The following is a 13,582-nucleotide window of genomic DNA, read 5'->3' on the forward strand; positions in this document are numbered from 1 at the left end:
CCCCGGAGGATGAGCGCTGCACCTTGCCGCGCCCGCCCCGGCGGCGTTGGGTTCCCAAGCAGTCCGGCGTGGGGCACGCGGACAGCGTTAATACCGCGGCAGGACCCCCGGCAGGCGGCCTGTCAGCTTCCCCGCCCTCCCCCGCCCCACAGCGAGCTCCGCGCCGGTGCGCCGTTCCCCGGGAAGCCGGAGCACGGTCCTCTCAGGTGTTCTGCTCTCCCTTCGCGGAAACGTCAACTGCATGGCTTTTGCGCACCTATGCGTGCGAGATCAAAAAACAACTTGAAAAATAAAAACAGCTTAATAAGGGTGACCGGGACCGCAGGCGCACGACGCCGCGAGCAGCCCCCGCCGTTTAACGGCCGGTGGGTCCCCGCCCCGCGAGGGCGGGCGGGCTGTGAGGCGCTGGGCACGGCGGTCGCTGTAGTGATCTTGCCGGGAGCCGGTCCTAGCGGCGGGCGCAAGAGGGAGCCGGTTCAAACTACCGCTCCCAGGGGCCGCTGCTGCTTTCTTCCCCCCCCACCCCCACGATTTCCGCCGGGGCAACGGCGAGGGGCGGCTGTCGGCGGGTAAAGGGTAATGGGGGCTTCTGGCCTGAAGCAGTGGCCGCAGAGGCGCGCTCAGGGCGGGAGGCTGCGCTGACTCTCCCCCGAGGGCTCCCCCGGGACAAAGGGTGGCGGTGGCGAGAGGCAGAAACTTCCCGTTTAGCTCGGCTGCCGCCGCCGTACTTCCGTGAGGGCGCCTGGGGGCCGCGGCCCGGCATGCTGCCCGCCTCCCTTGCGCGGGCGGGGCAGCGCGGCGAGGGGCTGCGGGTCGTCCTGGGGAGGTGGCTGCTCGCTCCCCCCGGCTGGTCGCTGGCGGGGCTGGGGCCGGGGCCGGGACCGGGGCACTGCCTGAGGTGGCGGCACCAGCCCGCCTCGCTGCTCCGGGCCGCCCGGCAGAGCATCGGGACGCAAGCCGGGGGGCTGAGAGCTGAAAAACCTGGCGATAATAGCAAGCATGTGTCCGTGCAGAGGGGTGGGAAAGAAGAAACTCGGCTGTCGGCTGCTCAGAGAGGTAAGCCGGGCTGTAGGCACTCGTGAGTGCAATGCTGAGCGCTGCTCAGACAGGCTGGCACGGGGAAAGTTACTGCTGCAGCGGAGATTTGAGAGCCCCAAAACTCGGGAATTAGAAAAAACCCACAATTGTCGGAAAACCAACAGGCCCTTTTCTATTCATATCCTCTTGTTTGCAGCAGTTGATACATTTCAGTGTACGTATTGCACAAACAGAACGGAAATTCTGTGGCTTCGTCCAAGCAGCTTGTTGATTTGGTGTTTAGGTCACATCAGGGATAAGATGTAGTAGCCTCTCATTTCCCTTTTCAAAAGGAAAACCCGCCACACACAACCCGTCTCGATGCTGTTAAAACAAGTTTACTTCCAGCAAAATTGTCAAAGCTCTACATGTGGTACTAGTTTCTTTATAGGATGGCTATCACTTTGGTTGGTCTCATTCACTTCAGTGAAAAGTGATTACTATGTAATTAGCCTCAGAAACTGTAAGTGCTTTGAAAGGCTTTATGAAAAACATCCTCAACTGATTAGAAGGCTGCAGGGAAAATGGTTATTAAAGTTTTCTCGGTAACTTGTACTTCACTGAAAGGCACACGTTATCACTTAAATCAGTAGTCTTTCCAAGTTCTCAAAAATATTTTGTAACAGAGAATCTCATACGACTTTTTTGGAGTGTATACTGACACTTTTACTAGTACATTAGATCAAAACCAACACATAAAAACTAATCAGATAAACTGCAGTTAACAGTCTCAACAAATAAAATACGTATTTTGGTCTCCTATCCCTCCTTTTTATTGTTCAATTGATTGAGAATTCATAAAATCAGTTATTTTCAGTCAGTGTGTGCAATTTATAAGCTTACACTTTTTTATTTTTACTTCTCCCTTTCTCTGTGTAAGTATTGCAATGATTGTGGGTTTATATGATAGCTTGAATACTGCAGTGCTAGATACCTCATTAGTTCTTAAAAAAACCCTAGCTGTCATGTACACGAAAAGTAGCAGTAAATGCTGTTCTGAGTCTTGAAAACATCTAGTAGGAAAACAGAAAATAATAAGGCTTAATACAGAGATAAATATATGCCCTGCACAACATAAGAGACATTCCATGGTCTCTTTCTTTTAGTGATGAGGCATTATGGAAGCTGTTGTTCGAATTTTTTCTTCTGCCAAAATGTTATTTGAGCTGCAGACTAATAGAAGAACATTTATGTAAGAAAGCTATGCAAGTCTTACTGTCCAAGATTGTAACTCCTGCATTGTTTTCTGTTTATTTCAGTGAAAGAAGCTGGAAGAGACTTTACCTATTTTATTGTGGTGCTTGTTGGAATTGGTGTTACAGGTTATTTTTAAAAATTACATTGTTTATCAGAAGACACTTTTCATTAATTCCATCTGATTTGATTAGTTTTCATTCCATTTGCTGTTGTTTCTGTTACAGGTGGTTTGTTCTATGTGATTTTTAAAGAGCTATTCTCTTCTTCTAGTCCAAGTAAGATCTACGGAGACGCCTTGGAGAAATGCAGATCTCACCCTGAGGTTGGTTTTTGAATCTTAGTCCTAAGTTTGTTTCTCAGTAGTTACTGTCTCTCTTTGAGTTGAAAGTTTGCACAAGGGGTCTCACAAGCAAAGCTTCAGGAAGATGCACACGGTGCTTAGCAGGCAAACACCAGCAGATCTGCCTGTGCTTTTAGCTGGCCAGAGGTGGGTCAGCTCCAGATTGGAGCCTATATCAGGACAAGTTAATGCAAGCGCTGAGCCAGAGTGAATTAGCCTGCTAAAAGCCAAGTTAAGTGAATGTACCACAGCACAACAACTGATGCGACAAGAGTGTCTGCCCTTTCAGAGCGTGTGCTCGTGTCTCCGTACAGAAAGTCTTATAGACATACCTGAGTGCCTACTAAATGTAGTACTTAAGGAGTTCTGCTGGTCAGGGAGGCAAATGGTCCCACTTAAGTTTTGTAGATCTGGCCTGCTGCCTTTCCTCAGCACAGTTTTTCTGTTGTAACACTTCACTAGGGTTCTGTCATTCTGCGAAGCACCGCATAAGGCTAAGTGCCGGGTCCTGCACTTCGGTCACAACAACCCCATGCAACGCTACAGGCTGGGGGAGGAGTGGCTGGAGAGGTGTCTGGCGGAAAAGGACCTGGGGGTGTTGGTTGACAGCTGCCTAAACATGAGCCAGCAGTGTGCCCAGGTGGCCAAGAGGGCCAATGGCATCCTGGCCTGTATCAGGAATAGTGTGGCCAGCAGGACCAGGGAGGTGATAGTGCCCCTGTACTTGGCACTGGTGAGGCCGCACCTCGAGTACTGTGTCCAGTTTTGGGCCCCTCACTACAAGAAGGACATCCAGGTGCTGGAGCATGTCCAAAGAAGGGCAACGAAGCTGGTGAAGGGTCTACAGCACATGTCTTATGAGGAGCGGCTGAGGGAACTGGGGTTGTTTAGTCTGGAGAAGAGGAGGCTGAGGGGAGACCTTATTGCTCTCTACAACTACCTGAAAGGAGGTTGTAGCGAGGTGGGGGTCGGTCTCTTCTCCTTAGTAACAAGTGATAGAACGAGAGGAAACGGCCTCAAGCTGCGCCAGGGGAGGTTGGGTATTAGGAAAAACTTCTTCACCAAAAGGGTGGTCAAGCATTGGAACAGGCTGCCCGGGGAAGTGGTTGAGTCTCCATCCCTGGAGGTATTTAAAGAACGGATAGATACAGTGCTTGAAGACATGGTATAGATGGACTTGGCAGTGCTAGGTTAACGGTTGGACTCGATGATCTTAAGGGTCTTTTCCAACCTTGACAATTCTATGATTCTATAAGTATCCAGGAATTTAAATTCTTCGTTTGAAACGTGGTTAGCCTTCCTGTGGCTAACAGGAAGAGAGAAAGAGAACAGTCATGTGATCACACAGTCACATAAGGTAGCTAGATGTAAACAAAAATCAGTCTAAAACTAGATTTTAAAAACCACTGCTTCAGGCAAAACAAGAAATGCATGGAATAGCTTTCAAACAAGATTGCCACAGATGACTCTGAGGATAACCTAGAAATGAAGTGACAAGTTGTCACTAGAATAAAAATGAAGACTGCTTTGGAAAAGTTTGTAGAATTAAAACTTCTCTCCAGTGCTTGTACAGTAAAAATCACCCTTCCTTTCTAACCAACTTCAAAGTAAGTTTAAAACTAGGTTAATTTGGTCTGGCTTTATAGATCTGAAAAAAAAAAAAAAAAAAAGGCATTGAATTTCTTAAACAGTAGTGTTTTTTAGATGATGTAAAGGGGAACACATTTGCATTTTAAACTTTGAAACATATTCTTTTGGAGGAGATATGACTAAATATTTCATGTTTTTTTTCCTTTTTACACAAAATGTCAGTAAAGTAGAAAATATACAGTAAGACGAGAGATTAAAATGTCGTAATCTCAGAGGACAGTACAAATGGAACATATTAGTAGGATTTTAATATGTGACTGTAAAAGAAAAGCACTGAAATACAGAGGAATTTTCCTTACACTGTTTTCTTTCATAAACTCTTCTAATCTTGAGAGATCAGGCTCACAAGGGACATTTTGTTGAAAGAAGATGCATTCACAGCATTCACAGGGGTGTGAGCTGATACTGTTTGAATGTGATACCTTCTGACAACTCAAACCTCTTTTCTCTTGTAGATAATTGGTGTTTTTGGTGAATCTATTAAAGGTTATGGGGAGGCAACAAGAAGAGGAAGACGACAGTTTGTCAGGTGCCCTTTGGTGTTTGCCCCATATAGATATTAGTTTTCACACAGCAAGGACATTTTGGGTCACATCATAGCAAGTTCGATCTAGATTAATGAACTGTGTGACGTACCCTGTCACTTTTGAGTGAAAATCAAAGCAGTTTTTTGCAATACCTCTTGTGTGGCACATACCACTAAGTACAGTGCACATACAATATAAAATGGCAATTCTGAGTGCCTCAAAATAAGCAATGGTCAGCACGGTAAACATAGAGCTGGTGTCTCCAAAAAATAGGACGAGTCTGAAGAGAGTGGTACAGAGGCCTAAGCATGCATCTGGGGAGCAGTGATGTGACTGAAGTTTACAGTCTGAAAACCCCCAAATAAGAGTAAAATTGTTCTTTGAGAGTTTTTTTCTCCTTTTGAAGCAGTAGTTCTTATCTGGCCAGAAAGAGCAGGAGGTGCTAACTTTCAGACTTTCAAGAATCCAGCTTGCTCTGTTTAAAGCTAGGCCGGGTCTGACTGTACATGTTGTCGTCACTGCAGTGACTATTGTCCCGAGCTGATACACAGTATTGACTGCCCATTTCTTACATTGCTTTTTGGTACTTGAGGCCACATCTCTACTGTGTATTTAACAGAACATCTCTCACCTAAACCTTTCATGAGTGTGTCTATTTATTAATCTCCTTTTAAGGGAAACAACAGAACTAATTCTTACAAAATGTAAATCCTCCCTGCACTATAACCCAATAGGGGCTTTGTCTTTATTGGGTTCTTTGACTTGAATTTATTCAAGGAGATTTCACATAGGATGGGACACATAAGCCCAGATATACAACTTGAACCATGAAATTGAGAATTTTTTTTCCAGAGGAAGGTGGTTTTTACTGGTGGAAGTTTATCTTCTCACCAGACTGTGAAGAAGTGTTTAAAGTGGAGCTGCTAAACCAAAAGCATATGCACAAACGTTTCAAGCATCTGTCTGTAAAACAAACTATGTAAATAAGTAAATGTACTATAGCTTTCCTAGTATTCAATTTCCATCATTTTGAAAGTCTAGTATTTTAAATACATTTTTTGAGCTGAGGACTTTGCACGATGGTAGCATTTGTGTCTGCAATATAAGGATGACCGTAAATGTCTCAAAAATGTACAGATTTTTTTTGTGTATGAACACCTTGAATGTGAAGTTACTGTGGTTCATTTGTCTTTATTATCTGTAACCCATCAGGTCACCTTAAACTGTATTGGAAGTTTAATTCACAGTGTGTATCTGGGCATGACTGATGGAAATAAGAGCTTGGTAGCATGCAGCAGTTAGTAATTTCAGTCGGAAACATAAACTGGCACCAGAACTCTAGTTTGACCATTGGTTTCTGGAAGTGGTTGCCTTGAGAGTGACATGACCTTTCTATTTATCTAATATTTGAGCATAACCTAACTCCAGTCTAAATATCAGCATTTAGGTTGGAGATCTTATATCAGTGCCAAAGTTACACAACTTCAGTAGCACAAAATTATTGCAAAATAAGTAAAGCTATATGGTAAACTGTTTGTTTTGATGTGATTTAACCAACCTGATAAGTTGACAAAACATTCTTTGTGTGTTTTGGCTTCGTAGCTTAGTTTAAGTGCCTAAAAAAACCCTGGCTGTCTTGGTGGTGTGGGTGTTCCTTTCTAGATGTCAGGCTCTGAATCTGGGGGTTCTTTAGAATAAATACAAGGAAATTCCAGAATTTTCAGCCATTGGATTGCTGTTGAGTTTTGAGGGGAGGACTGGGGTGAGGACATTTAAGCACTTCATCTGTTAATCCTCAACTGCTAATTAGTTCGTTCTTCTAACTCCACTACTCCTTATATGCTTGCAATAAAGCTTGGGAAGAGTAGTAGAGAAGGAACCCATAGTGGCGGAAGGACTGCATCAGAATACACTTTCTCACAAAATAGTTAAGCAGCTCCTCTAAATAAGAAGTTTAAATTTGTGTCCTTGCTGGGTGGGTTGGGTTTTTTGTTTTGTTTTCTTTTGCTGTTTTTAGTCACATTGAATACGTAAAGGATGGACTGAAACATATGCGTTTGAAGTTCTATATTGAGGGCTCTGAACCAGGGAAGAAGGGGACAGTCCATGTGGAAGTCAAAGAGGTATGTACAATTGCTTGATATAGCTGACAATCTTAATCTTGAATTTAAACTACCGCAGAGAGAAAAACAGAGCCTGAAATTATTTTCCTTACAGAATCCTGAGAGAGGAAGATTTGAGGTCCGCTACATATTTGTGGATGTTGACACCTATCCTAGAAGAACCATTGTCATAGAAGACAACAGATAGCCAATGATTAAAGTTGCCGCCTCATCTTATTGAATATTGGATGATGCTGGTGTAGCCAGTCTACGCATGAATTGTTTGGTGTTCTCAGTTGTATGTTGCAGCTTTGGGATTGTTACAGGACGTAACCTCTCAGGGCCTACATTGAGGTCTTCCGGAATAACAGATACAGGATTTGAAGTGAAGCCAATGAAAAATAGCAGAGCCATCACTTATGGAAAATACTTTTGACATAGGAAAATAATGGCTCATAATAAACAGTTTAATGCTGGATAATACTTCTACACACCCAAAAACTGAGTCTTCCAAGATTTTAGGTTTGGATGGGGAGCCTTTTGTCTTTCTTTGCTTGGATTTCCCACTTACCACTTTCTTTATTGCAGTGCTATTTTAAGTGTAGACAAACTCACTGTTTTCATTCTGGATGCCTTTGTGTAGATAAGGAGGTAAAATAAGAATGTATGTTAGTGATGCAAAGGGGATCTAGCCCAAAGGCATGTAAGAATATGGATTGCGAAGACACACATCCATGGCAAATGACCGAAGATAAAGACTTCAATATTGGTGCATTCTAAATAGATTAACAGCACACAGAACAGCAGTACTCTCTGCCCCTTCCAACGTTTGCCGTACTGCTCCGCTAATTAATGACGGTGTTGTAGCTGCTCAGCACTGCCCACAGTTTTTGCATTAACTAATCTATATCTTCTGGGAATCAGATTCATACAGGTTTACCCAAACTCAAAAGCTCAACTCATGACCACATTTCTCACCTGGGTTTCTTCTGTAGTGCAACATGGCAGATAGCAAGCATAACCCTGTGTGTTAATAATCAGACTCAGTTGTGCCCATCTGTCAAGCAGCACCAACCAAAAAATTTCAAGCCTTGGCTTCTTACATTTAACCACTTTCTTAAGCACCAACTAATGCGTTTTTCTGTAGTTACCTATCATGTTATGAGCTTTTTAGTTCGCTTTTTCCTGCGTAAAGCACATACTGATGTTCAGTTATCAGCCTGTATTATGAGTTGTATTATGAGCCTGTATTATGAGAATGGTACATTCAGACTGTAGAAACCATTTTTAATAGTAAAGGGTATAGGTATGGCAAAAAGGCCAGCTGTTAGGTTTACTTTTGTTTTAGAGCCTTGTTTGCACTGAAGAAAGAAACTGTCAGGACTAGAAACTTTCTGGGAAGGAAAAGATGATGACCTCACATAATGATGTTTTTCCAGCAGTGCAGGTACGTGAAATTCAATGTCAGGCTTGTGGTAAAGCAGCAAGAATTGGTCGCTGGGGTTAATGTGTATGTTCGGCTTCAGCTTGAGAAGACAGACTGAGAATTTGATTATTGGCAATGAGATTTATTTACCATGTTTTTTCAGGAGCAAGGACTTCCTAACATACACAGAAATATAATGTATTTCAAGGGTCGTGTGGAAGAACTGTCTGTTTGGAAATCGGATCCCTGGTTGTTTGGTCCCTCTGAGACATCAGAAGTTTTTAAAGTTGTCTGCAAAGCTGTCAGTACCATGGTCCTTGCACTAAGTGCCTGTGTCATACTTTGGCGTTTCTGTCAGCCCTGGCCCTTTGGCTACCGGTCCAGACCTGTATGAGAAAAATGGAGACAGACCAAAACTGGCAATAAGGAAAGAGACACGAGTATAATTTAAAAGACACAGATGGATGTGGAGTTGTCCACAGTGCAGCTGACCTTCACGATTTCTCCATGATGCTATGACTGTCTACAAGCAAAGTACAAACCTCTGTTTTATACACTGCAGTTCAAGAAACTGGAGAACCCAGAGAAACAACTCAGGGGATTACTTTCAAGCTTATTTTTGGTTCAGGTAGCCCCAATATGACAGGGTTATAAATAAAATGTTTCTCATCCTGTACTTACATGGAGTGCGCTGTTGTCATTTTCACAACTCGTCTTTCTCCCGCAAGAAAGCGGACGGGTGAGCACACTTGCTCAAAGCAGCAGGATACACAGCCGTACTGGCACCCTCTATACGCTTCGTAACAAACAAAACGTCTCACAGGCTGGAAGAAAGCTGCAGTGGAGGAGTATATCATATAAAAATCATTTTTGTATATCATCCTGCTTTGTAAATAGCAGAATACTAGTGAGGCAGGATAATATATTGCTTCTAAAAAGTGGAAAAATGCAATTGCTATTATAAATGCAAAATCATAACTATCTCCAGGAACTGCTAATTGCTCCTTCCTAACTAGAGCTTAATGCTCCTGTGGGGGGTTGACCCTGGCTGGATGCCAGGTGCCCACCAAAGCCGCTCTATCACTCCCCTCCTCAGTTGGACAGGGGGCGGGAAATAAAACGAAAGGCTCCCGGGTCGAGATAAGGTCAGGGAGAGATCACTCACCAATTACTGTCACAGGCAAAACAGACTTGACTTGTGGAAGATGAATTTATTACCAATCAAATCAGAGTAGGGTAATGAGAAATAAAACCAGATCTTAAAACACCTTCTCCCCTCTTCCCGCGCTTAGCTTCATTCCTGATTTCTCTGCCTCCACACCCCAGTAGCGCAAGGGGACAGGGAATGGGGAATGGGGGTTGCGGTCAGTTCATCACTCTTGTCTCTGCCGCTCCTTCCTCCTCAGGGGGAGGACTCCTCACGCTCTTCCCCTGTTCCAGCGTGGGGTCCCTCCCACAGGAGACGGTCCTCCATGAACTTCTCCATCCGAGTCCTTCCCACAGGCTGCAGTTCTTCATGAACTGCTCCAGCGTGGGTGCCTTCCATGGGGTGCAGCCCTTCAGGAACAGACTGCTCCAGCATGGGTCCCTTGCGGGGTCACAGGTCCTGCCAGCAAACCTGCTCCAGCGTGGGCTCCTCTCTCCCCGGGACCACAGGTCCTGCCAGGAGCCTGCTCCAGCACGGGCTTCCCACAGGGTCACAGCCTCCTTCGGGCATCCCTCTGCTCTGGTGTGGGGTCCTCCACAGGCTGCAGGTGGATATCTGCTCCACTGTTAACCTCCATGGGCTGCAGGGCCACAGCCTGCCTCACCATGGTCTTCACCACGGGCTGCAGGGGAATCTCTACTCTAGCACCTGGAGCACCTCCTCCCCCTCCTTCTTCACTGGCCTTGGTGTCTGCAGGGTTGTTACTCTCACATATTCTCACTCCTCTCTCTGCTGCTGTTATTGCACAGCAGTTTTTTCTTAAATACATTATCCCATAGGCGCTACCACCATTGGTGATAGGCTCGGCCTTGGCCAGCGGTGGGTCCATCTTGGAGCCGGCTGGCATTGGCTCTATTGGACATGGGGGAAGCTGCTAGCAGCTTCTCACAGCTGCAGCCCCGCCGCTACCAAAACCTTGTCAGGCAAACTCAATACACTTCTTTTGTTTTGTTGGAGTCCAAGGAACATAGCAAGTCAGTCAGTCTCCCCCCTGGTGGGAAGGGGTACAGAGCCCTTTCAGGGTTCGTTCAGTCATCCTCTTTGCTGAAGCTGCATTACACACCCTGTCATGGTTGGGTCTAAAAGTTATTCACAAACTAGGGGAGCCATAACACTTGCAGCCCTGTATCTGACGATCTGCTTTCCTCTTGGCCACCTCCCTCAACATCATCACCCCCACAGAGAAAAGGGAGAAAGACCTCAGTATCTGTAATTAGCTTCTGACATTCACCTATTTATAATCAGTGACATGGGCTGTGCCCCTGGATGAATCGCGTAGCACAGATTGTCTTTTTACCATGCAGTGCTAGTTACTCTCCCATTGGTAAAAGGCCACATAAATGGAGGGGATTTTTAGCTCTAGAAATGTTCTCCTGTAATTCCAGGAGAACATTTGGTATTTCCTTTAAAGCTGCCTTTACTGTGGAATAACTAAAGTGCTCAAGAAGTAGTGTACTCCAGCAGTGTACTTTGTTTTCAGCCCTGTTACCAAAGTGTTAGCTAAATACAACAGTAAGAGAGATGGGCATCTCTCTTACTTTGTACAAAATGTTCAGGAAGCCAAACGGTAGTGAGATCTTCACTGGTGGCTCTTTAAGAAAACTATCCAGCCTTAATTATCGTTACCTTCAAAACGTTCTGAAAAACACAATATTCCATTTATACTTCTCTCATTCCCATCTTGTCTATGTCTACAAGTAGCATTTATCAGGATGTGTCCTCAGTCCATAAAATGTTCCTCATGATTTTTTTTTACTGCCTGCATCACCTGGCTAGCTAAACAGATATACAAGGGTATTTTTCTTTATATTTCTGGAACGAGGGGACATAGCTCTAAAGGAAATAACTTTTCCTGCTTTGTGAAAAAGCTGACAATATACTTAATAAAATGAAGGCAAAATAAAAGAAGCAGCAGAAGAAATCCACCTTTAGCTGGGCTTAGATATATTAGTGTTCTTAATTTGGACAAATGACAAATACAAGGCTCAAATGCTCTCAAATCTCAGTGGAGGAAAGCTTTTGGGAATGCTTTTTCTAATAAAATCTCTTCAGTGAAGAAAAAAAAGGATCTTCATAACTTGATTTATCGTCCTCCTCCTAGCCAGATACCTATCACCAGTGAGATTATTTAAGCCCCATAAGATTCCAAGGGTCTTCAAGTGTTATATATATATGTAGTTTGGCAGTAGAAAAATAAGTTAAACGGCTCTTGCTAACATAGAAGTCTTGTGGGAACTAGTTACTTCTTTCCATATTCCTTGTGAGGCTGAAGTTCTGTCAGTCCCTGTGGGCCAAGCTGGGATCCATGTTTAAAAAATTATTTTCTCAAATCCTGTTTAAAGCAAGCAAATATATGGGAGCACCTTCACCAACATTAGGTGAAGAAGATTAGTCCAGCAAGACATGCGGTTTAGAGAACATTGATCTCTTCTGCAGTACCAGTTTACCTGGTGGTAGTTTTGCACTGGAGGAGAACAACTGCGTTCACTGAGTTTCACCATAATGTTTTATAATGCCCCTGTTGTAATTTGGAAGACTGTTAGCCTAGACTGTTCCTTAAAAAGTTGTCCCTGCTTCACTGGGTCATTGCGCTGCCAGTAAGCCGTGCAGAGCTCCTTCTGCATGGCAAGCAGCTCCGTCCTCTCACTTCGTGGTGCTTGGCTGGGGAGAAAATAACGTACCTGGGAGGTTCAGTTTCACTATTCAGTAAACACAAGCAATAAACATCTCAGTGTTTCCTTTTTAAAGCTCTTTCCTCTTTTTCTCTGGGAAAGCACAAAATTATAGCATGTGCCAGTTACTTCCAACGTAAAACTGTCATGTTATTGTTACTAAAGCTGTGGAAAAAATATTTGCCAGGAAGTCAGAGCCAAAGCAATGACATTTTCATGGAAATTAAACACATTTTCCAGAGTTAAGTTTTGATCGTTGCAGAATTAATAAATATATATATGCTCAAAACCTGTTCTCCTTTAGGAAATGAAAATATGTCACTCACCAGTAAAACGCTGTTTTTCCAGAAACATTGTATGGCAAACTAGCCAATATGTATTTGAGGTAGGTGTGTAACTTTGTCTTAACTTTCCTGTCTCTGCCTTCATTTCTGTGGATGCCAAACCTTGTGTATATAGTATAGGCAGCCAACATCCTTAGAACTGGTTTGTGGGAATAATAATATTACTCTGTCATCTACATGACCTCTATTTGAGTCTAGGTCCTGTATATACTTGCTGCCTCATGACAAAAAGAAATATACCTTCAGGAAATTAATTCTGTGAAAACTTTAAAAGATCAAAAAATGACTACTCTTTTACTAAGCTTCAGTAAACAGAAGGTCATGCAAAGAAAATGGAATTTTAGACTCGGAAAGAAAAATGTTGTTGTGCATGACTGATTGAGTTTAAAAATGACCTTGATACATAAATAATTCCAGCATGGAAATCAAGTTTCAACAACCAATTTAGGCAACAGAGTCATGATCTTGAGAATGGTTGCAAATAAAGGCAGGTCTGATACAAGAAACTTCAACAAACTCACTTAACAAGCAGAGGAGAGAGGAATGTGCATAAGACAATTATTGTATCACATGCCAACTGCAGAAATAAAAAGACAAGATGTGCTGGGGGTTTTCACAGTTATATTCAATTCGCTTTGTTCTCAGCCTCGTCTCACTACCACAAGGGATGCCATCCATTCTAATACTCACAGGATTATTCCTATGTGTAAATTAGCAGCAACCCAACCTGTTAAAGATTGCGTCCAAAAAACGTTGGGTGCACATTTTGAGTCAAAGCCCACTTTTAGGATTCATTACAGCCTGTAAACTGATGGAAATACATGAGGAAAGCACAAAGATTAAAAAAAAAAAAAAAAGGGAAAAAGACAGATTAAAGGATAAAAAGTTTCAAGGAACAAGCTTAAAGATGAGAGTAAGGGCTTCTAACTGGCCTCTGTATATGGGGTTGGGAAGTCTGCTTGAAGATCTAGAATACAGTTGGCACTGGAAAAACAGAGAAATCTGAAAGCAAAAAGATCTCCCCCTCACCCCTTTTTTGT

General features: G+C 43.6%; 1 protein-coding gene across 2 annotated transcripts; it reads left to right on the forward strand.

Moving 5' to 3' along the window:
* The first annotated feature begins 510 nt into the window (after positions 1-510).
* On the forward strand, positions 511-8,995 carry TIMM21 (translocase of inner mitochondrial membrane 21). Of its 2 annotated transcripts, XR_015704756.1 has the most exons (7): positions 511-1,056; positions 2,337-2,399; positions 2,499-2,596; positions 4,720-4,793; positions 6,809-6,914; positions 7,009-8,340; positions 8,483-8,995. XR_015704756.1 is itself a non-coding variant. In XM_009471337.2 (6 exons), exons 1-6 carry the CDS (start codon positions 762-764, stop codon positions 7,099-7,101), a joined length of 729 nt encoding a protein of 242 aa, XP_009469612.1. In that variant the 5' UTR covers positions 511-761; the 3' UTR covers positions 7,102-8,995. The 2 variants fall into 2 exon arrangements, 1 of the variants encoding a protein (XP_009469612.1); XM_009471337.2 differs by having other exon boundaries at positions 7,009-8,995.
* The last annotated feature ends 4,587 nt before the right edge of the window (positions 8,996-13,582 follow it).

Source organism: Nipponia nippon, unplaced genomic scaffold (assembly GCF_047370975.1).
Source record: "Nipponia nippon isolate SJK-2023a ecotype South Korea unplaced genomic scaffold, ASM4737097v1 scaffold_1, whole genome shotgun sequence".
In the NCBI taxonomy this organism is placed as follows: domain Eukaryota; kingdom Metazoa; phylum Chordata; class Aves; order Pelecaniformes; family Threskiornithidae; genus Nipponia; species Nipponia nippon.

Coding starts and splice junctions, on each gene's coding strand:
- TIMM21 (XM_009471337.2), top strand. CDS start 762: ATGCTGCCCGCCTCCCTTGCGCGGGCGGGGCAGCGCGGCGAGGGGCTG. Junction 2,400..2,498: donor TGTTGGAATTGGTGTTACAG/GTTATTTTTAAA, acceptor TTTCTGTTACAG/GTGGTTTGTTCTATGTGATT. Junction 6,915..7,008: donor TCCATGTGGAAGTCAAAGAG/GTATGTACAATT, acceptor TTTTCCTTACAG/AATCCTGAGAGAGGAAGATT.